At 38.1% G+C, this 25,219-nt stretch overlaps 1 protein-coding gene across 3 annotated transcripts in view; it reads right to left on the reverse strand.

Moving 5' to 3' along the window:
• Positions 1-24,405, reverse strand: part of Mga (MAX dimerization protein MGA) — a 128,166-nt gene extending 103,761 nt beyond the window's left edge. Inside the window, exon 1 of one of the 3 annotated variants that reach the window (XM_040275646.2) lies at positions 24,317-24,405. Coding sequence is in view for 1 of the 3 variants with exons in the window: in XM_040275649.2 (XP_040131583.2) it covers positions 24,023-24,108 (86 nt within the window). In the remaining 2 variants the exon portion in view is untranslated. Of the gene's footprint in view, positions 1-24,022; positions 24,124-24,316 lie in introns of those variants that run through there. The other 2 variants (XM_040275649.2, XM_021725926.3) reach the window with 2 other exon arrangements.
• Between the last annotated feature and the right edge of the window lie 814 nt (positions 24,406-25,219).

Consider the following 25,219-nt stretch of genomic DNA (forward strand, 5'->3'; position numbering starts at 1 on the left):
AAATTACTGTAAGCAAGGGGCCAAGAAGAATCTAGACAGGACTTTCTGGGTTTCCCCACTCCAGTCTGTTTGCACTGGGTAAAACTTTTATCCAATCACAGTTCTACATAGCTGTCCCTCCCTCTGTCCCTGCTTTCCCCATAGCTTTAATTTTTAATATAAAGACTCTCATATCACGTAAAATTTTGGATAAACAAATTGTTATGCTTTTCTCTTGTTAACTTGTATTTTGTTGCAGGAATAATGGTAATGACCCTTATGATGGACACTAAAGGTATCACCCCTTTCTTCATTAACAATTAAAGATCAATTCGGGACAATTAATTACTTTCTTATAATAACGCAACCCATACAGCTTCCAAAAAATTTTTAAAGTTGTCCTTGAATCCATTCAAATTAAGAGTTAGCATTCTACCTGCGCACAGTGTTATATGTCCATAATCCCAACCACTCAACTGTAACCCCAGTAACTTTGAAGGTTAAGGCAAAAAGAATAGCAAGTTCAAGATTAGCCTCAGCTATTTAGTGAGACCCTCAGCAACTTTGTGAGACTCTGACACAAAATAAAAAATAAAAAGGATTGGGGGTGTAGCTCAGTGGTTCAAACACCACTAGGTTCAATTCCCATTTACAAAAAATAAAATAGAGCATTCCAGATACTAGATTTCTGTTTACATGCCCTAAAACTACTATTAATTTTTTAAATAACTTTATATTATGTTCTTCAAATTCAGTCATCCTTTCACAGGCTAGACATTTTTTTAAGTGCCACAGAAAAAAAGCAGTAAACAAAATAGAAAACTCACTGTCCTATGAAGCATTTATGGTATTCTCATGGAGTGACACAAACAAAATTAAATAAGGAAAATATGTAACATGTTATATAGTAATAAGTGCCATGGAAATAAAAAAGGAAAGGGAAATCGATAGTGTTGGGAAGAGCTGCAAGTTTAAATAATGTGGTTGATTAACCCCTCACTGAAAAGATAACCAGACTTAGAAGAAGTGAGAGAATAAACAGTATCTGTGAAGATATTCTAGGCAGAAAGACCACAATGCAAAGGTGTCAAGTAGGAGCTTTCCTGGAGTGTTTGAAGGGTAACTAAGAAGCTATTAGAGCTAAAAAAGAAGTGATGGGGAAACAATAATGGGCCCTAAATATTTCTGTACATCCTTGCTGAGTGTGACAAATCACAAAGTCTAACTATTTTTCGCAATACTTTAAAGTATTTTTTAACATAGAAAGAAGCCTGACTCCTTGCACTGTTTTACAAGTAGATCTCTTTTCCTTCCCAAAATTTTAGTACCTGAGATTTCCTTTCCTGCTGTAATAGCTGTGAACTGTCTTTATTTTTCTTTTTTAAAATGTTTTTGTGTGTGTGTGTGTTTTTTTTGCCACTGTATTTGGCAAGTACAGTGGCAAGTCCCAGCTACTTGGGAGGCTGAGGCAGGAAGATTACCAAGTTTGACATTAGCTGGGGCAATCCAACAAGACCCTGTCTCAAAAGAAAAAAATAAGACAGGAGAAAGCAAGAACAAATCTAGACTTATATGTAGGAAATGCACAAAGTGATCGTAACATAAGACACTTTTTGTTAAAAAGTTATTATTAAATTGTAGTATAAAGGTGTATTAAGAATTGTAATGTAAAAAAATTATGAATGTAATACACTCCACTATTGTCATGTATGTAAGAAATAATAAAAAAGAAAAAAAAAGAAAAGGGGTAGGAGATGTAGCTCAGTGGTAGACGACCCCTAAATTCAATCCCAGTAAGAGAAAGAGGAGGAGAATGATCTATGTAAATATGGTGAAACTGTGATTTTTTTTCCACCCAGTACTGGGGATTGAACCCAGGGCCTTGCACATACCATGCAATGAGCTACATGCCCCACCCTACACAGATTATTCAGTTATTCCTTTTTTTTTTTTAGTAAAGTTTTTCTAACACTTTAGTACCTTTAATTATAAGGTTATTTTTGTTGTTGTTGTTTTTGTTTTTTGTTTTTTGTTTTTTGAGATGGAGTCTCAATATGTTGTTTACCTTGGCACCAAAGTATGGAGCTCAAAAATCCTCCTACCCCAGCCTCCCAACCAAGTGGAACTACAGGGGTGCACAACTGAGCTCAGGACATAGATTTAACTTGGGAGACTTAACCATCGAGCCACATCCCCAACCCTTAATATTTTATTTAGAGAAAAGGTCTCACTGAGTTGCTTAGGGCCTCCCTAAGTTGCTGAGGATGGCTTTGAATTCATGATCTCCTGCCTCAGCCCCCAAACCACTGGGATTACAGGTGTGCGCCACCGTGTCCAATAATTCAGTTTCTATATCGTTCAGAACAACTGGCACAGGATTTAACACAATGTTAAGTATCAATAGATTAAAATATTACAAAATTCTAAGAATCAGAAACCTATATAAAACATCTTAGATATACTATGACTTCCTACATGTGCTAAAATTTTAAAGTTTCCAGACTTTTAATCATGCAAAAAGAGCTACCTTAGTTTGTCAAGTATATAATGAAGCTAGTTTCTATTGAATGACCTCAAATTCCCCTTATAAAATCATCTACACTTCTCCATTTTCTTTCTTCATTTAGGGTTTATATCCCTAGAAGGAAGATAACTTGGGCTGGGGATGTGGCTCAAGCGGTAGCGCGCTCGCCTAGCATGCGTGCGGCCCGGGTTCGATCCTCAGCAGCACCACATACCAACAAAGATGTTGTGTCCGCCAAGAACTAAGAAAAAATAAATAAATGTTAAAATTCTCTCTCTCTCTCTCTGTCCCTCTCTCTCTCTCACTCTCTCTTAAAAAAAAAAAAAAAAAGAAGGAAGATAACTTTAACAAAATATATGCAAAAATATTATTTCATGAACACTACTAGGTTAACATATTAATTACACTGCTTACAAGTCACACTGAAGTTACTGCATTTAAATGCACTATTTGGCCTGGGGTTGTGGTTCAGTGGTAGAGTGCTCACCTAGCATGCACGAGGCACTGGGTTTGATCCACAGCACCACATAAATGGTGGGACTTGCCACTGTACTTGTCAAGTACAGCGGCAAAAACAAAATACATTTTAAAAAAGAAAAATAAAGACAGTTCACAGCCAGCTGTTCTGAGGCAGGAAGACAACAAGTTGGAAGGCAGTCTCAACAACTAAGTGAGACCCTATCTAAAAATAAAAAATAAAAATGGCTGGGGATATAGTACAGTGGTAGAGCACTTGCTTAGCATTCATAAGACCCTGGGCTCAATCCCCAGTGCCATAAAAATAAAATGAAATGCAGTAGAAGCCAGTCACTAGGCTCATGTCTGTAGTCCCAGTTACTCAGGAACCTGAGTCAGGAGGATGGCAAGTTTGAGTCCAGCTTTAGAAATTTATCTCAAAAAATTAAAAAGAGATGGGCTACAATTTAGTGGTAGAGCACTTCCCTAACATGTGTGAGTACCACACATACAAACATACATACACAAAGGCACAATAATATAAAATGCAAGATAACAAAACACACTGGAGGAGAGAGAATAAAATGCACCGAGAGAGAAAGAAATAGCCAAGAATGAAAAGACTAACACACTATAAAAAATATGACTACTAAAAATGATAATGTTTAAAAACTCCTATGGGATACCTGGCATGGTGACACAAACCTTTAATCCCATGTACTCAGTAAGCTGAGGCAGGAGAATTGGAAGAGGAAGGCCAGCCTTGGCAACTTTGAAATACTGTCTCAAAGTAAAAAATAAAAAGAGCTAGGGATATAGTTCATGTCAGAGGTTTACCTTGCATGAATGAGGCCCTGGGTTCAATTTCCAATACAGAAAAAAAAAAAGAGAAGAAAAAAAAAACTATAGCAGGATAACCCATTATAAGGAAAATGGTATTTTGGGAGAAAAATCCCTAAACATATATAAACAAATGATTACCTACTATGATGTATAATCCTAAAATTAACAAAAAAAGAAAAAAGAAAGAAAGAAAACCTATATAAAATATGCAATTAGTGGGGATGGTGCTGGAGATCAAATTTAGGACCCTGAGCATACTAGGCAAACATTATACCACTGAGCCAAACACTCAGCCCATGCAAATTTTTTTAAATGTGCAAAGAATATGAAATGGCAATTAACATATAAAGAAACGTAAGGGGCTGGGGATGTGGCTCAAGCGGTAGCGCCCTCGCCTGGCATGCACACGGCGCTGGGTTCGATCCTCAGCACCACATACAAATAAAGATGTGCCCGCTGAAAACTAAAAAATAAATATTAAAAATTAAAAAAAAAAAAAACTGGTGAGCTGGGCACAGTGGCGTTGGCCTGTAATCCCAGCAGCCCTGGAGGCTGAGGCAAGAGGATCAAAAGCCTCAGCAACAGTGAGGTGTTAAGGAAATCAATGAGACCCTCTCTAAATAAAATATAAAACAGAGCTGAGGGTATGGCTCAGTGGTTTAGTGCCCCTGGGTTCAATCCCTGGTACCCCCCAAAAAAACTACTGAGAGTCTAGACATGTAGTTCAGTGATAGGGCACTTGCCTAGCATGAGTGAGGCCCTAAATTCAATCACCAGCAAGGTGACTGGACTGGACTCCCAGCTACTTCAGAAATAGAGATTTCTTGATGCTCAGAGTTCCAGACCTGCCAGGAAAAGGAGGGATGGAACTAAAGGATGCTTAATCTTACTAAAAACTAGGAAATGTAAACTTAAAATAACAATATAGAATTTTTCATTTATCAAATTGGCAAAAAAAATTAAATTCTCAACACTGCTGGTGAGGATACAGAGAAATAATAACACATACTTTTTTTTTTTTTTTTGCAGTACTGGGATTGAATCCAGAGCATTCTATCATTGAGCTACATCCCATCCATACACACACACACACACACACATCCCATATATATGTGTGTATACACACACACACATATGTATGGTATGAATTTAGCAGAATTCATACCTTTGGTAGCAGTACTGTCACTATAGCCTTTGCTTTAACCCTCTCTCTAACCCAGTAATTGTGCTTCTAGAAGTTTACTCTAGCACTGGGTATGTGGCTCTGAGGTACAATACCCTCCCCTAGCATGTTTACAAAGCCATGGGTTCAATCTCCAGCACCACAAAAAGAGAGAGAGAGAGAGAGAGAGAGAGAGAGAGAGAGATGATGCCTAGAAGTTTATTCTACAGAAGTATTAACAGCAAGATTAAATTATATATAAAATGATTAATATCTGATTAACACCAGCCCAGGACTTGCTAAATTCCCCAGGAATGAGGACAGTACTGGTCTCAGAATGTAGGGTAAAATGGAAGTTAACAACTTCCCTATCATGACAAGGGCAAAAGGAAATTGAAAAAAAATAAAATACCTCTAAACTACTGTCAATTCAAGAAAACAAAAGGAAAATAAAACAATCTTTTATTTAAAGTCTATGACAGGGCTGAGGATGTACCTCAGTAATTGAGCACTTGCTTAGATATGAAAGAAGCCTTAGGCTCTATCCACAGCACCACAAAATATACAGTCCATCATAAGCAGTGACCAAAATAATTTGGGGTATTTCTTTTCTCTTGAAGCATTAAAAACAAAAAGACTAATCAAAGGAGATTCTTTTTAACTAACGATCTAATGAGAAGTATTAAGACCAATATGAAGAAAATGACAAAGCTCTAAAGGTAATGATAATAGAAAAAGGAAAAGAGACAACAGGACATATTCCAGGATAAGGAGAGATTCACTTTTGTGAAGATGTCAAACTTCTTTAATTTAAAGCTAATTTAGCTGGGCTCAGCCAGGCATGGTTGCATACACCTGTAAACCCACTGGTTCAGGAAACTGAGGCATGAGGATCATGAATTCAAAGCTAGCCTCAGCAACTTAATGAGGCCCTAAGCAATTCAGTACAACCCTGACTCTAAAGAAAATATAAAAAAGGGCTGGAGATGTGGCTCAGTGATTAAGTGCCCCTTGGTTCAATACCTGTTACCAAAAAAAAAATTTGCTAGGCTCAATGGTACAGAAGTGACTCAGAAGGCTATGGCAGTAGGATCACAAACTCTAGGCCAGCCTGGCAATTTAGTGAGAAGGTACTCTCATACATTACAGGTAGATGGATATAATGGTATATCAAGCCAGCAATTGGATAACATTTTATTAAATTATAAAAACACATAAAGGGAGCTGGGGTTGCAGCTTGGTGGTAGAGGGCTTGCCTAGCATGTGTGAGTCATTCACTGGGTTTGATTTGCAGCACTACAGAAAAATTAATACATAAAATAAAGATATTGCTGGGCACAGAGATGCATGCCTATAATCCCAAGTGGCTTGGGAGGCTGAGACAGGAAGATCAAGAGTTCAAAGCCAGCCTCAGCAAAAGCAAGGCGATAAGCAACTCAGTGAGACCCCTATCTGTAAATAAAATACAAAATAGGGCTAGGATGTGGCTCAGTGGCCGGGTGCCCTTGAGTTCAATCCCCAGTACTAAAAAAAAATAAATAAAAAATATTGTGTCCATCTACAACTTAAATAAATAAATGTCAGTTGATAGCTAAAAAATATTAAATCTAGCAATTTCACTTCTTATATACTATCATGTCCAGATATGTGAACATCTACATAAAGAAACTAAACAAGGAAGCAGGCATGGTGGCACATGCCTGTAATCCCAGTGGTGGAGACTAAATGTAAGGATGGCCCTAGGACTTAGCCTAAGCAACTCCATTTTAAAACTCCAGTTTGAAACCTGCAATCTCACCAATGGCACCTACAAAGCCCTCCAGTATGGCCCTTAGGCACAAACAAGTCACTTCTCCCCACCCTGATAAGCTCAGAGTGAAGTCTCTGTCATGCTATCCTTGCCCCATAAGACGAAAGGCAAGAAAATCAGGGTGGGGACCACCAGACCACACGCAAATGCAAATTCCGGTGGCACCTGATAGGGACTGAAAGAATGGTTAGAAGCCCCAAAATTTAGTATAAATGATGGAGCAAATGAACAGACATTCATCCAGCTGACACTGATGCCCTCACGCTGGAGAGTCTGAGAGGACCTAGACTGACATCCAAACTCTTTCTCATCCGCCTGATCCTCTGAGTTATTCTCTCTGCTCTCAAACTCTACAGCAGCCTTTTGACTCTGGTTGAGAAAAGGACTTCTTCCTATGACCCTATCCTCAACTGGCTGTTAGCTCCACCCCAGAAGAAGCCTGCCTTGGTTCCTGATCTGATCACCACAGTCTGAATGAGTGTGCATGTGCTGGATTTAGAACCCAAGGCTTGAGATTTTTGATCTGACACTTGAGCTTAGCATGCAGAGGGAATGTCTGTCATGAGCCTGTCATGATTAAGTATGTTTGCAGTGCTTAGAAGTAATTTAGAATTATTGGCTGTGAATTGTGTTTAATGCAATGCCTAGCTTTAAGGACTGTCATTTTATTGATTAAGAACCTATAGAGTGAAATTGTATTGAATGATTTGAGTGAATAAAGCATTGAAAAGAGCAGAAGCATGTGGACATTCTTTATTTCTCTCCCTCACTGCATAAGTTGCACCTTTTGCCCATGGTGACACTGAAGCAGGAAGACCACAAATTCAAAGCCAGCCTTGGCAACTTATCCAAGACCTAAGCAATTTAGTGAGACCTGTCTCAAAAATAAAACAAGCTGCTGGGCTTGGTGATACATGCCCATAATCCCAGCAGTTTGGGAGGCTGAAACAGAAAGATTGAGAGTTCAAAGCCAGCCTCAGCAACAGGGAGGCACTAAGCAACTCAGTGAGGACCGGTCTCTAGTAGAATACAAAAATTGGGCTGGGGATGTGGCTAAGTGATTGGGTGTACCTGAGTTCAATCCCTGGTACCCCAAAAATAAATAAATAAATAAATAAAACTGAGGATGTGGCTCAGTGGCTAATTGTCCCTTGGTTCAATACCTGGGTGGGGGGGGAAGCAAGAAACAAGGAATGTCAATAATAATAGAGAACACCTGGAAAATACCCCATTGGAGGGCATTTACATAATGTTTATATAAATCACTGGAATGACCTAAAGAATACAACCATATAAGACAAAGGTATACACACAAATGAGAAGATTTCTAAAACATATTAAGTTGAAAAAGCAAAATCTTTTTTTTAAATTTTAACATTTTTTATTTTTTTTAGTTTTCGGCAGACACAACATCTTTGTATGTGGTGCTGAGGATCGAACCCGGGCCGCAGGCATGCCAGGCAAGCATGCTACCGCTTGAGCCACATCCCCAGCCCGAAAAAGCAAAATCTTGATATTTCCATTCAGAAACATTTTTTACAAATATTTCTTTTTTGAGAGAGAGAATTTTTTTAATATTTTTCAGTTTTCGGTGGATATAACATCTTTATTTTATTTTTTTAATGTGGTGTTGAGGATCAAACCCAGCGCCCCACGCATGCCAGGCAAGCGCGTTATGCTTGAGCCACATCCCCAGTCCTATTTCTTTTAATATATATGTATATTTGTGTTTCCCCCACAATTTTGTAAAATTGGGAAAAATATATATGCACATTTATAAAAAAGTCAAAACAAGTTGTTACCAGCAATATTGATAAGAAGAGAGAAAGAAGAGGAAGAAAATGTGGGTACAAATCATGAAAGAAAATTTTCCTTTTTTTACCATAAAAATAATATATTAGGCTGGGGTTGTGCCTCAGTGGTAGAGCACTCACCTAGAACATGTGAGGCACTGGGTTCGATCATAAGAAGGTATAGAGAATTAAGTAAAAATAAATAAATAAAATATATTGTGTTCATCTACAACTAAAAAAGAATTTAAAATAATAATAATATATTGTTGTTGATTTTTTTTTTTTTTTTTTGGTGCTGGGTATCGAACTCAGGGCCTTGTGCTTACAAGGCAAGCACTCTACCAACTGAGCTATATCCCCAGCCTTTGTTGTTGCTTTTTGCAGTGCTGGGATGCTAGCTAGGCAGGGGACCTAGAATGGTAGGTCCTTTTTGCAGGGCCTGGGACACACTAGGCAACTGCTCTACAACTGAGTTATATCCCAGCCCCACTTTTATGTTTTAAATATAAAATTTAGGGCTGGGGGTGTGGCTCAAGTGGTAGCACACTCGCCTGGCATGCGTGCAGCCTGGGTTGGATCCTCAGCACCACATACAAACAAAGATGTTGTGTCTGCCGAAAACTGAAAAATAAATATTGAAATTCTCTCTCTCTCTCTCTCTAAAAAAAAAATTAAACTAAATTAAAATAATTTAAATATGATTCTCCCTCAATCAGAAATATTCCAGGAAAAAAGATGATAATCAAGTGGTATGAGACAAACAAGACCAAGGGTTAGCACAAGAAGGTATAGAGAATTAAGTAATATTAAGCTCATTTTCTGAATCACCCATCTGCTGGAGACTTCTCAAAAAAAATGTTGAGGGCTGGGGATGTGGCTCAAGCGGTAGCCCGCTCGCCTGGCATGCGTTCGATCCTCAGCACCACATACAAACAAAGATGTTGTGTCCACCGATAACTAAAAATAAATATTTAAAAAAAAAATGTTGAAAATGTCATGAAGGGGGCTGGGGATGTGGCTCAAGCGGTAGCGCGCTCGCCTAGCATGCGTGCGGCCCGGGTTCGATCCTCAGCAGCACCACATACCAACAAAGATGTTGTGTCCGCCAAGAACTAAGAAAAAATAAATAAATGTTAAAATTCTCTCTCTCTCTCTCTGTCCCCCTCTCTCTCTCACTCTCTCTTTAAAAAAAAAAAAAAAAAAAAAAAAAAAAGAAAATGTCATGAAGTATGAAAGTTAAATTGCATTTAATTATATAGTTGACAAATCACCTTTACTGAAAAGAACAACATTCACTGAAATTAGGGTACTGCATTTACCTCTCCCTACATATATGTGACTACCTCAAAGGAAGGTAGTACTCCATGATCCAATAAAAAAATATTATAGAAAATAGAATTTCAGCTACAAGCACATACGTAGCTATTGAATTGTCAGTTGAGCTAAGCAACATTGCAACCCACTTGCGTGGGTTCATACTGTGCTACATTGAAATCAGACATAAAAACAAAGTGAATGTCATATTATTTCTTCATTGTATCTGCATGCTTGATATTGATTAAATTTAAAAGAAGATACTCTGAAAATAACCAACTACTTTATGAGATTTATACACATGTGAATATGAATACTTTGGAATAATAATATATAGTGAAAAGCCAGAACTTTTACTCTATGAAAATATGATAAAAGTGGAAATATATCATAAGATTGTCACTTTTTGATCTACTGTTGTCACCAACAAGAAAGCAAGACTTACCAGCTCTCTGCTACCTAATAGTTTGTTCATCTATAATCAACTTAAGGGAAAACTATGATTTTCAAATATTTGTGGCTGGGATTTAATCTTTAAAATACAGTATATCACAAAAAATAATTGAGACAGGTAAAATAAAAAGTTTTTTTGTTTTTTGGGGTTTTGTTTGTTTTTAATTTAGTCAAGGGGCTTAGGCTCAATGATAGAACACTTGCCTAGCATGCACCAGACCCTGAGTTCAATCCCAGGCACCACCAAAAAAAAAAAAAAAAAAAATTACTGAAATTATCTTTAATATTTTATTATACTATCATTATGATTTGGTTCTAAAAATACCCCCGCAAAGAAACTAATGTGTAAGGTAACGCAGCAATGTTCAAAGGAAAAAAGACTGGATTATGGTAGTTACAACTTTATCAGTGTATTCTTCCATTTCATTAATAATCTGAAGAAATTACTGGTGGTAACTCAAGCAGAGGGGAATGACTGGAGGAAGTAGGTAAGTGAGGGCATGGCCTGGGGCCAGCCCTATCCCTGGCTCTTTGCTTTCTGTTTCCCTGCAGCCCTGAGCTGAGAGCTTTTCTCTGCCATGCCCTTTTGAAATAATGTTCTTTTTCATCTCAGGCCCACAGCAACTGAGTCAGCTGATCACAGACTGAGCAACTGAAACTAGGAGCCCAAAATAGAATAAACTTTTCCTTCCCTAGGTTGTTGTTCTCAGGTATTTTGGTCAGAGAAAAAAAAAAAAGCTGACTAACACCAGATGCGGTGGGACATGCCTATAATTCCAGCAGTTTGGGAAGCTGAGTCAGGAGGATCAAGAATCCAAAGTCAGCCTCAGCAATATGGAGGTGCTTAGCAACTCAGTGAGACCCTGACTCTAAATAATGGGACTGTGTGGCACAGTGGCAGAGTGATTGCCTCACATACGTGAGGCACTGGGTTCAATCCTCAGCATCACATAAAAATAAATAAGTAAAATAAATAAAAAATAAATAAGTAAAAGTATTATGTCTATCTATAACTAAAAAATTATTTTTAAAAAATACAAAATAGGGCTGGGGATGTAGCTTAGTGGTTTTGAGTCCCTGAGTTAAATCCCCACAATCAGAAGGGGGGAGGGAGCTCCCTAACAAAGGGATCAACATACATTTGCATTTTAACATGCTCCTTTTGTTTATTTATTTAGGTACTGAGGACTGAACCTAGGGGTACTTTACCACTGAGCTACATCCCCACTGGTTTTTTGTTTTGTTTTTGATTTTTTTAGTTGTTGATGGACCTTCATTTATTCATTTATATGTGGTGCTAAGAACTGAACTCAGTGCCTCACACTTGCTAGGTAAGTGTTCTACCACTGAGCTACAACCCCAGCGCCATTCCCCCAGTAATTTTTATTTCTTTGCGACAGGATCTAGCTAAATTGCTGATGACCTCACTGATTTGTTGAGGCTGGCCTTGAATTTGCAATCCTCCTGTCTCAGCCTCCTAAATTGCTGGGATTACAGGCATACATTATACCCAGCTTGAAGGTAATTTTTTACAACAAAAACTATATAAATTCAGCACTACTTCAAAGTAACTAGACATGAAGCACTTATTTACTCAGGTCTGTATAGCAAATAAGAGAATTCAGAAGTATGAAAAATTATCAATCTCAAAAAATTTTTTAATAAAAAATATGAAACTACAGTCCAGCATGGTGGTGCATGCCTGTAATCCTATCAGTTTGGGAAATTGAGGCAAGAGACTCTTGAGTTCAAAGCCAGCTGCAAGGTCCTGAGCAAATCTGTAAGACTTGATCTCAAATAAAATATAAAAAAGGGCTGGGATGTTGCTCAGTGGTTAAGCACCCCTGGGTTCAATCCCCGATATGGAAGGAAGGAAGGAAGGAAGGAAGGGAGGGAGGGAGGGAGGGAGAGAGGGAGGGAAAGAAAGGAAGGAAGGAAGGAAGGAAGAAAGAAAGAAAAGAAAAAGAAAGAAAGATGAGCTACACATATTAAAAAAAAACTAAAGAAACATCAGAGATAGTATAAATGAAGTGATAAATCAAGTGAACAGACAATACTATCAGAGTTCAAAGACAGGTAAAACAAAGAATCACCAGAAAAAATGCTGAGTATAATAATCCTGGAGAAATGTTCTCAACCAGTGCCAACTATTATCAAAGACTCCTCTGAGCTGTCATCAAACATAAATCACTATGTGGATCACCATGATAAATTAAACAAGCACGGTTCTTACCTCAAAATATTTATCATCAAAGGGATATAGAATAAATACCAACTAAAAATTACAGTTCATCACCATGGGGGCTCATAAGTATTGGTAATAATTCTCTTTCTCTGGCTTTTCTTTCTTTCTTCTTTTTTTTTTTTTTTTTTTTGGTGTGGGGGTGTGTATGGGGGGTGTGTGTGTGTTTGCCAGAGACGGCATCCAGGGCCTCATGTATGCTTAGGCAAGAGGCAAGAGCTGTACTACAGAGCTATAACTCCCAGCCTAATAATTCTCTTTCTTGATCCAAGTGTTGGATCAAGATATAATGTATTATTTTGCAAAAACTCATTAAACTGTACATATAATATGTACACCTTCATATTTATATATGTGTATATATAAATACATATACATGCACACACACACACGTACACACAAAATACTATAGTAAAACGGTATTTTTTTTAAAATCCAGGTACAGTGATGCATACCAATAATCCCAGCTACTCTGGAGGGTGAGGCAAGAGGATCACAATCTCAAGACCAGCCTCAGCAACTTCAGTGAGATCCTGTCTCAAAATAAAAAATAAAAACAGCTGGAGATGTAGCTCAGTGGTAGAGCATACCCTGGTTCAAGCTCCAACACACAAAAAAAGATTCTACCTCCAGTCCTAATCTTTCTCTCACAAGGGTCAATTATTATCAATTAATTATCTATCTCTTACAGCCTACTAAATATCACATCAGGACTCCCCATCCTTATCTCAGACTCTCTTTCCTTCAAATATCAAAATTCCTGGGTTAGGGACATAACTCAACAGCACTTGTCTAGCATGTGTAAGAAAGTTATCAAAATTCAGACTCTTCATTTCTTTTTTATTTTTCATTTTTCTTTTCCTAATCTTTCTTTCTGTGTTTGTTTTTTGAGACAGGCATTAAGTTGCCCAGACTGGTCTCAAACTCCAGAATGCAAAGGAGCCTCCTGCCTCCACCTCTGGAATAGCTGGAACTACATTACATGTTGGTGTCCCTGACTCCTCCATACTCTTCTATTTGGGTCAATGGCACATATATCCAGGCTGAAAACCTTAGATTCAGAGGACCTCTCCAACTCAGGTGATTTATCAAGTCCTATTTCAAATCCAGTAATGCCAGGTATCTTTCTAGGTGTCAAGAATATAAATGACAAAGTTCCTTTTCTCATGAAATTGAAATTCAAAAAGATAGTGACAAATAAATCCATTTTTTAAACCAAGCTAATGATTATATACCATAATGATAGCAAAACAATGAATGAATCAGTAAGAGAAGTTGCTTAAGGACTAGTGATCAGGGAAAACTAAGCAGATTTAAACTAAGAACTGAATGGTAGAAAGGAACCAGACTTGGAAAAGAATATCCAGGTAAAGAGAAGGTAGATGCAAAGGCACTGAAGTCAAGACAAACAGCCCATTCTGTGAAATGACTCAGTCAATGTGGCTAAAATGTACAGAATGACAGGAAAGGGAGCTGGGGACGGGGCTCATTGGCAGAGCACTTACTTGCCTTGTACATGTGAGGCACTGGGTTCAATCCTCAGCACCACATAAAAATAAATCAACAAAATAAAGATATTATGTCCATGTATAACTAAAAAATATTTCAAAAATATGACAGGAGATAAGGCTGCAAAGGTAGGTAAAAGTCAAATCTTGTAGCATCTTGTAAACCACAGTGGAAATTTGCATCTTACAAATCACATTTTAAGCATCTTATCTCTAGGCTCTCACTTCCACTATCACTTCTAACTTCCATTCTTAATTCCCCACTAGATCATCATAACATTTACCTAAGCATTCTCTATAATTTTAGCCTCTTCTAATTTCAAAACATTTTCATCATACAAGACCAAATATTTTTTAAATATTTATTTTTAGTTATATTTGGATATAATATCTTTTTTAAAAAATTTTAAAGATTTTTTAAAGATAGACACAATATCTTTACTTCATTTATTTATTTATTTATTTATTTATTTATTTATTTATTTATTTTTAATGTGGTGCTGAATTTCAAACCCAGTGCCTCACATGTGCAAAGCAAGTGCTCTACCGCTAAGCTATAACCCCAGCCCCTGGATACAATATCTTTATTTATTTATTTATTTGTTTGTTTATATTTTTTTTACTGTGGTGCTGAGGATCAAACCCAGGGCCTCGCACATGCTAGATGAGCACTCCATCAGTGAGCCACAACCCCAGCCCCAAGATAAAATATTTTTTAAAACCACTGCTTTGAACTACTCTAATGCTCAAATACTGTCAATGGAGTCTGAGTGCAGTGACACATACCTGTGATCTCAGCAACTCAGGATGCTAAGGAAAGAGAATAGCAAATTCAAAGACAAACTGGGCGGGCTGGGGATGTGGCTCAAGCGCCTGGCATGCGTGTGGCCGGGGTTCGATCCTCAGCACCACATACAAACAAAGATGTTGTGTCCGCCGAGAACTAAGAAAAAATAAATAAATGTTAAAATTCTCTCTCTCTGTCCCCCTCTCTCTCACTCTCTCTTTAAAAAAAAAAAAAAAAAAGACAAACTGGGCAACTTAGTAAGACCTTGTCTCAAAATAAAAAATAAAAGAACTGGGGATGTAGTTCAGTAGCAGAGCACTCTTGAGTTCAATCTCCAATAATAAAAAAGAAAAAGAAAAGTTAAGGAAAATATAAAAAAACTGAGTATACTTTTGCATAGAAATATAATTTGGAAAAATCTGCTCTTTTCAAATCTATTATTTCAAATAGCAACAATATTGACCTAATTATCTTAAATTCTTAGTGGCAATATAAAATGCTAGTTTGCAAGAATGCATATTTAAGATAAAAAGGCAGTTACAACATTTTTAAAAGAACTGAAAAGTAACCTGCAGTGTTGAAAAACTTGCATTTTGAAATTATAAATACAGTTAACAACTTAGAAAACATTGTGAATGACACTAACAAATGCATAATCCTGGTGAGGGATCACCTTGGTGAAGGAGGACATTCTAAGGCCTCTCCAAGCTCAGTGAATGCAACTGGAAACCAGATCTTATAAAACTCCAAACCCCCACTTTAGGCTCAGGGATATGGGAAAATCCCATTTCCACTCCATAAACCCTAAAGTCAAAAACCCAAATTTTTGTCTTGGATGTCCAGATTTCACAGCAGAGGAATACCCACACATGGACTAAAGGCATCTCACTATGTTCTATGTAGTGAGAACACATAGAACACAGGAACAACTATTTACTGAATGCTTACTATTAATGCAAAGTATTATTTTTAGCACTTTACATTATTTATCTCACTAATCCTCAAAACAAACCAAAAGTAGATATAGGATAAGGAAAGGATAAGAAAAAAGTTAAGTGAATTTAAGTAACTTATAGGAGGCACAGAACCAGAGATGTGTTGGGGGGATTGGTTTAAACAAAGGATTAAGAATCAGAAAAGCAAAAGAATTCTCAAAAGGAACTTTAAAGACAGAAATAAGGCCATCAAAACTTCTGAAAAGAAATATTATCTCCAACCTAGGGTTCATGAATGATGAAATAACAGGTCCATGTCATTACTACTAGCGCAGGGTACTTAACTCAATGGTAGAGCACTTGCCTTGCATATAGAAAGCCCTGATTTTGATCTCTAGTACCAAAAAATAAATAATACATGAATAAATGTGAAAGAACAAAACATTTGGATACAATATAGGAGCAATGTACTCTCTGTATATGTCATTTATCATATCAAAGGGCCAAATCAATAATATCTTATTGAAGCTAGAAATGTAAAAGAGAAAATAGACAACTTTTAAATCAATTTAAAATGCTGAAAACTGATATAAGGTAAGACTGCACATAACTTTGAGAACATAATTATGGGCTTAAGAAATGCAAAGTTCTTGGGGCAGGGGATGTGGCTCAAGTGGTAGCGCGCTCGCCTGGCATGCGTGCGGCCCGGGTTTGATCCTCAGCACCACATACAAACAAGATGTTGTGTCCGCCGATAATTAAAAAAAATAAAATAAATATTAAAATTCTCTCTCTCTCTCTCTCTCTCCCCCCCCTTAAAAAAAAATAAATGCAAAGTTCTTGATATATACTATAGCACTTGGCACTTACTAATACACTGCTTATTAAGATTAAATTCCTTTTTAATCTTATTTTCAGTTCCTTAACTAAATTTATACAGCCTCATGTAGGGAAACATATCTTTTTCTTTTTTAAAGCCACTCATACCTCATGCAATGCCCATATATGGTTGGTGCTCAATACATGCTTAATATTGAATGACAAAATAATCAACCCTACTTCAGGCTCAAAGACTGAAACCCTCACACCTACATTCACACCATTAAGCTTCCCTCTTTATAACAATTTAAAGGACATTCCTGGGGTGAGTTCTGCTGAATCTATTTGGATTTATTACATTAGGTTCCTTTTCCAGCAAAGAGCTCAAAGAACATGCATAATGTTAAAATAGAATTCTTGACTACTGAGAAGGTGGGTGGCAAAGTGGGCAAGTGAAAGAATCTATTATAATAGTTTGCTTCCAAAGAATAAGCATTATTCAGCTCTACAGATTAAAACACTCCTAACATGTCTCATTCTGACATCATTTCATTAAACTTTGTTCTGGCTAACTTAAATCAAAATGAATATCACTAAAACCAAAAACTTGCCATAATAAAAAGATCCTAAAAATCTCAGCTAATAGTTCATAAAACTGTATAAGAATTGGTTTTAATTTACTCTTTTTGCCAAATCAAACTTCTAAACTTTTTAAGCATTATGATTAAGCATCTACCACATGCCAAGCACTGGGAAACAAATAAAAAGACAATCAAAATACCAACTCATTTTATATTTTGCTATAAATAAAAGTACAAACAACAGCTCTGAGAAGTACCATGTAGTGAGGGATTGACTTCTACCTATTAAAAGTAGAAGTTACAAAGCAAATGTAAGGGGAACACTGAAAACTGAACAGAAGTTTGAGGCAAAAAGCAGGAAGAGTGAGGCAAACAAAGCAATAAAAGAGCAGAGCAGGGCTGGGCTTGCAGTTCAGTGGTAAAGTGCTTTCCTAGCCTAGGTGAAGCACTGGGTTTGATCCTCAGCACTACATAAAAACAAACAAATAAAGGTTAAATTCTTTAAAAAGAGTAGAGCACTATGGGCACAGCAAGATTGATAAAGAACCAGATGTAGAGCAGAATCAGATGATGGGTCTAATATGCAAAACTGCAAAAGTTTGGAGTTTATGACCTCAGATAATGGAGGAAAAAAAAAATAGATGGCACCAAAACAGGCTGGTAGACCAATGGTACAGAATAGAGGACACAGAGACTAACCTACAAAATTACAACTACCTTATATTAGACAAAGGTGCTAAAAGCATGCAATGGAGAAAGGATAGCATCTTCAACAAATGGTGCTTCTAGGAAAACTGGATATCCATATGCAACAAAATGAAATTGAATCCCTTTCTCTCCCATGCACAAAAGTTAACTCAAAATGGATCAAGGATCTAGGAATCAAACCAGAGACTCTACATCTGATAGAAGAAAAAGTTGGCCCTAATCTCCATCACATGGGGTCAGGCCCCAAATTCCTTAATAAGACACCTAACAAGAGTTAAAACCAAGAATCAACAAATGGGACGAATTCAAACAAAAAAGTTTTTTCTCAGTAAGAGAAATAATATGTGAGGTGAATAGGGAGCCAACATCCTGGGAACAAATTTTTACCCCTCACACATCAGATAGAGCTCTAATCTCTATTATACAAAAAACTCAAAAGTCAAAAAAAAAATAATCCAATCAACAAATGAGCCAAGGACCTGAAAAGATACTTCTCAGAAGAGGATATACAATCAGTCAACAAATATACGGAAAAAAAGCTCACCATCTCTAGCAATCAGAGAAATGCGAATTAAAACTACTCTAAGATACCATCTCACTCCAGTAAGAATGGCAGCCATTATGAAGTCAAACAACAAGTGCTGGCGAAGATGGGGGCTTGTGGGGAGATACACTCATACATTGCTGGTAAGACTGCAAACTGATGCAGCCAATTTGGAAAGCAGTATGGAGATTCCTTGGAAAGCTGGGAATGGAACTACCATTTAACCCAGCTACTCCACTTCTCTGACTATACCCAAAAGACCTAAAAATAGCATACTACAGGGACACAGCCACAACAATGTTTATAGCAGTACAAATCACAATAGCTAGACTGTGGAACCAACCTAGATGCCCTTCAATGGATGAATAGATTAAAAAAAATGTGGCATATATACACATTGGAATATTACTCAGCACTAAAAAATAACAAGATCATGGCATTTGCAGGGAAATGGATGGCATTAGAGTAGATTTTGCTAAGTGAAGTGAGTCAATCCCTAAAAAACAAATGCCGAATGTCTTCTCTGATATAAGGGGGGTGACTCAAAATGGGGTAAGGAGGAAGAGCATGAGAAGAAGATTATCACTAAATAAGGAAGAGAGGTGGGAGGGAAAGGAAGGGAGAAGGGAAATTGCACAGAAGATGGAAAGAGACCCTCATCGTAATACAGATTACACGTATGACGAAGTGAGGAAAAAAAAAATAAGTGTGTCTCATTAGATTGGGTAGAGAGAAGCGAGGGGAGGGGAGGGGAGGGGAAGGGGGAAAGAAAGGACAGCAGAATAAAATAGACATTATTATTGCTGTACGTATATACATGACTACATGACCAATGTGATTCTGCAACTTGTACACTCAGAAAAATGAGAAATTATACCCCATCTAATTCAAATGTATGATATGTCAAGATCATTGTACTGTCATGTGTATCTAATTAAAACAAATTAAAAAAAAAAAGAAAAAATAGAAAGCATCTGGCAGAAAAGTGACAACCTGAGAATTCAGTTAGTAGAAAGAGCATATCTCAAGGACATCATTTAATAGTTCACCATTAGATGTATAGAGTGTGTTAATGCCAATACAAAAAGAAATCTAATTATAGTATAATTTACTCCCCTCCCTGATTTTGATTTTCACAGTCTCAGGGCTCAGCCATTGACCCTCTTTATTTACTGGATGACCTTATCAGCTCCACATAAAAACCATCTACATATCAATGACCCAAGCACATATTCACAATCCCAACCTTAACCCTGGAATCCAGACCTGAACAGTCCACTGCATACTGCTCTAATCCTAGATAAGTAGTAGGCATCTCAAACTCAAAATACCCAACTAAACTCTCCTCTAAACTAGCTCCTCCAGTCTTCTCTATAAATGTCATCAATTGTTCCAGCTAAAAACCATGGAATCATCTTTGATTCCTCTCGCTTTCTACAACTCAACTCTCAGCAACCACTTCTCACTACCATTACTACCTGCTTAGTCCAAGCCATAATATCTCAACATATTATTCCAGTAACTTTTTTTTAATTGAGGATTCAATCTAGGAATACTATGCAACTGAGCCACAAAATCAGTCCTTTAAATTTTATATTTTAAGACAGAGTCTCACTAAGTTGCCTTGAACTTGCATTCCTCCTGCCTCAGTCTCCCAAATCTCTTAAGATTTCAGGTATGCACTACTGAACCTAGCCAATCACCTGGTCAAAGACAAATTCTCAAATGCACATATTTGCAAACTTACTAATTAGTACCTTAACAAAAAAAGAGGAGTTCCTAAATCCAAGTATATAACGGTTTTTAATGCTTTCAATAAGTATAGTCAAGTCAGGTGTGGTGGCCTGTAATCCCAGTTACTCAGGAGTCTGAGGCAGAAGAATGGCAAATTTGAGGCCAGACTAGGCAACATAACAAGATCCTGTTTCCTAAAAAAAAAAAAAAAAAATTCTGGATGTAGCTTAAGCGCTGGTCTGACAAGTAGAACACCCTGGGTTCAATCCCCCCTAACAAAAACAAAAATAAAGCCAGGTGCAAGCCTGTAATCCCAGAGACTCAGGAGGCTGTGACAGGAGGATCACCAAGTTCAAAGCCAGCCTCAACAAAAGCAAGGCGCTAAGCAACTCAGTGAGACTCTGTCTCTAAATAAAATACAATGGGGCTGGGGATGTGGCTCAGTGGTCTAGTGCCCCTGAGTGCAATCCCCCATATCCAAAAATAAAAAAATAACAAATTTAAAAAAATTATGTTCTGATGGAAATAGTCACCAAGAGTAATGTATGAATGCCAATCATCAGATAATTATGATTTCATATTACACCTATAACAATCTGCCAGACTAGGGGAAAGTGTTGTTTTGTATTACTTATGTGAAAAATAAAGTATTTTTATCTTTATTCATTATTTTTATTTTGTGTGACTACCTACTCATGTCTTTTGCCTATCAGATATTAAGATCATTAACCTAGGTCCAAAATCTGATTCAACTTTTTCCCACAATTTGCTAGGCTTTGCTCATCACTGTATTCTCTACACCTAAAAAAATTGTCTAGCACACAGTATGCACTGAATAAATATATTAAATAAATGCTCAGTGAGTAAATGAGTTTGGTTTTTGTTTGTTTTGATCTCACTAAGTTGACTAAGCTGGCCTAAAATTCTCCATCCTCATGCCTCTGCCTTTCCAAGTGGCTGGGATTGGAGGCACGCATCCACGACATTAATAAATTTATCTTTTGGGGCTGGGGTTGTGGCTCAGTGGTAGAGTGCTCGCCTAGCATGCATGAGCCACTGGGTTCGATCCTTAGCACCACATAAAAACAAAATAATGTGTCCACCTAAAACTAAAGATATATAAATAAATAAATGTTTTTTAAAAAATAAATGTATCTTTTAACTTTATGGTGTTTCTGCCAATTTGAGTCAATTTTAAAATTCCATCAATCTTTGCCTTTGTGGATTCTGCTTTTCGTAGCCATGCTTCAAATAACTCATCCTATTTCAAGATTAGAAAATTGTTCACCCATTTTTTTCAAAGTTGCAATTTCCTGATCTCAAATTTTATATTTAAATACTTAACTTACCTAGATTTTATTTAAATTTTAAGGTAAGAATAACATTTTTTAAAAATGATTATCCAAGTATTCCAACATATTTTTCCACTGATATGAAATGCCACCTAATACTAAATAACCTTATGTTTCTAGATTTATTATTTTGTTCCACTGCTGTCTACTCAAATCACCACTTGCACCTTTGATTATTATATCTAATTGCATATCAAGACAAGCCCACCTACTTTATCTTTCCAAATTGTTTTTACTTTATTGGTACATTCTTTTTCTTTTTATCTTTATTTTTATTTCTTTATTTTTATGTGGTGCTGAGGATTAAACCCAGGGCCTCACCAGTTCAAGGCAGCGCTCTACCACTGAGCTACCACCCCAGCCCCTATAGGTGCATTCTTTCAAATGAATTTTGGAATCATTTTGTCAACTTTTTAAAAGGAAATCTAAAGCATGGCGCAGTGGCACACACCTGTGATCCCAGGGGCTTGGGTGGGGATGGGATGGGCTGAGGCAGGAAAATCATGAATTCAAAGCCAGCCTCAGCAAAAGTGAAGACCTAAGTAACTCAGTGAGACTCTGTCTCTAAATAAAATACAAAACAGGGCTAGGTATGTGGCTCGATGGTTGAGTGGCTCTGAGTTCAATCCCACATAACCAAAAAAGAAAAAGAAAAAATTCTACCTGGGCCCAGGCATGCATACCTATAACTCCAGCAACTCCAGAGGCTGACTCAGGAGGCTCTAAAATTGGAAGACAGACTCAGCAACTTAACAAGGCTCTCAGAACATAAAGAATAAAATGAATGGGGATGTACTGGTTCAATCCAGTACAAAAAACTAAAAGAAGGAAGGAAAAACTGGTTCTCTTCCCACAAAATTCAAAGACTCTTAAAGATAAATCAAAGGGTACTATAAAATATATAAGCAGTGATATAGAAAATATATTTATGTTTACTTCCTTTCCTCCAAGGCCTTGACACTCGGGGACAATAAAGAGCTAGTGCGGGAAGCAGAGAGTTTTAATGAAGAATATTAAAGGTTTGCAGTACAAAAATTCAAAAATTTTTCAAAGACTGACCCACCAAGCGAAAAGATGACTCCTAGGGTCTTCTAGTCAACTTTACAGGACATTAGTAAGTCCTTCAAATTAAATATTCCCCATCTCCACAGTATGACAATAATGGATACCCTTTCTTTCCAGAAAGCATACAGGATCTAAATGTCTAAAAGACTATTTTCCCAGAGGTAGTAGACAGGAACATTGTATAAATGGAATTGATAAAGACGGATATGCTCAGAATATAATAATTTATCTACACCAAGTTTCGCACAGCACTGTTATTGGGAGTTTCAATGATTGCTTGTCATTTTTTCTTTGAGGGTAGGGATTATCTCATAATAATTTGTTTATGACTTCTTCATTGTTTTGGATCAAACTCAGGGCCTCCCTCACAAATTCTAAACAAGCACTCTGTCACTGAGCTCCATCCCCACCACGCCATTGTTAACATTACTTTTTTAATCTACAGATAACTGAGAGTAGGTAGTCATGGACCTTATTTATTTAGGCTCTTAAAAACTAATCACCCTTGGGGCTGGGGATGTGGCTCAAGCCATAGCGCGCTCGCCTGGCATGCGTGCGGCCCGGGTCCAAACCTCAGCACCACATACCAACAAAGATGTTGTGTTCCGCCAAGAACTAAAAAATAAATATTAAAAAATTCTCTCTCTCTCTCTCTCTCTCTCTCTCTCTCTCCCCCTCTCTCTAAAAAAAAAAAAAAAAAAAAAACTAATCACCCCTAAAAAGCTAAAATATAAATAAGATTATAAAACCAGCCAAAGGCCTGGAACCCCAAGTCTCTTCAATCCCACATCCCCAAGTCTCTTCAATCCCACATCAGGGCTCATTTTGACACCGCACAGCTTCTCTCCATGCCACGCTTCGAAGTGGGAGGGGTAAAAGCAGGCCATCTGGCCTCTGCACAGACTCTGGGAAATCACTGGACGCAGCAGTAGAAGGCACGTGACTTACCACGCCCCTTACCCCCCCACTCCTTCCGCGCGCCAGCAGCACGCGCTGCCAACCTCATCATGTGACCTTCACGCGGCCCCAGCGCTGCCCTTGCTAGGCGACTCTTTCCAGCAGCCATTTTGCCGAGAACTTGTCATCCGTGCTCACAGCGGGGCAAGAGGGCATGAGACGCCGTGCCCACATAATACAGGCTGCACACGCGCTTCGAAGAAGCGCTTAGAACGTCAGGGCTGGGTCCAACCTCACCGAACACGTCGCACCCCGGGGCGCTGAGAAAAGCTGTGGGTGCGCCTCGGCCTGCAATTGGCTGTGGTGTGCACGTGACACCAGCCCCCCCCCCACTCTCGCGGTCCCCGCTGCCCCTGAAAACACCCACAAGAGACTCTTAACACCTCGCACTAAGTACACGCCATCGGGCGCGTGGGAACAGATGGAACGCGTGGCAAGCAAGGCGCCTGCGCGTACCTGCCGGGGCAGAAGGTAGCCAGCCCACGCGTCGCTCCACTCCCGAGTCCGGGGATCCTCGCGCTGCCGGACCACCGGCTAGCCATTGGCTAGCAGGTCTGGTCACGTGCAACTTTCAGGTCCGCCCCTAACCGCTAATCACCTGGCACCGTGCTCGAAGCGGCACCGAAAGTCATTCGCACGCGGAAAGGGAGAATAGTTAAAAGAGTACCTCCTTTTCTACCTTTATGGGAGTACATCCATAAAGACAAAATGAGAAATCAGCGTCGGGAAACTAAGTAAGCTCACACATACCGGCTTAACTTCGCGCACCCCTCCAGGAGCCCTGAACCATCGCCCTTGGGCGCTCCCCGATGCACGCCGGGATGCGTCTGGCGCCCTTCAGTGTGCTGCAGAGCATGCCGGGAAAGCCACCTCTCCCGATTTCCTGGCTCTCGCCTCTCGGGCGGTAGTTCTGTGTCCCTTTGAGAGTCAGGTCCTTGGACTCCGAATGAGAGGGTTTGGGTAATTATGGGAGTGTGACAGTATACCAGACACTTTCAGTCCCTCCTCCATCATTTGTTTGATCCGTGTGATCTTGGGGGAAAATGCTTAACCTTCGTGAAGCAAGTATTTAGTTGTTGCCTGCAGACTGACTTTGTGAAGACTACTGAACAGCAAGGGTATTTACCCACAAGGAAACTACTAGACATTCATAATCGGTGGAAAAGAAGACTAACTTAAAGACAATTTACTACAAGCCCCACTTAAGAGTGTAAATAATACTTCGAATTTTGCTACAAATAGAAAACTAGAATTTTATTGGTGAACTTACACTATTACCAGGGAGAGTGAGGGTGGGAGGATATAGGCTTTTTTTAAAAAACCAAGGGCTTGTCTCTGTCACAGTTGCTGATTACACCTAATACTAGATATAATGTATTTGAACTGAGAAAAATACCTGCTGACCCTGAAAAAAGGTGATTGTACATCGAACGAATTAATTTTGTGATGTATTCACAAATTTACTTCAGGTCAAAACATAATATTCTATTCCAATGAAGCCCCTACTTAAAACAAGTCACACCTTTTCTACTTTGAACTCCATTTCTCAGCTTTGCTAATGATGAAAATTTATCAGTTCTAAAAGGTTTCATCAAGATTGAATCTGATTAGCATGTGTGGGATTCACAAGAGCTCTTAAAAACTAGAAATTAA

The sequence above is a fragment of the Ictidomys tridecemlineatus genome, chromosome 5 (genome assembly GCF_052094955.1).
Source record: "Ictidomys tridecemlineatus isolate mIctTri1 chromosome 5, mIctTri1.hap1, whole genome shotgun sequence".
In the NCBI taxonomy this organism is placed as follows: Eukaryota; Metazoa; Chordata; class Mammalia; order Rodentia; family Sciuridae; genus Ictidomys; species Ictidomys tridecemlineatus.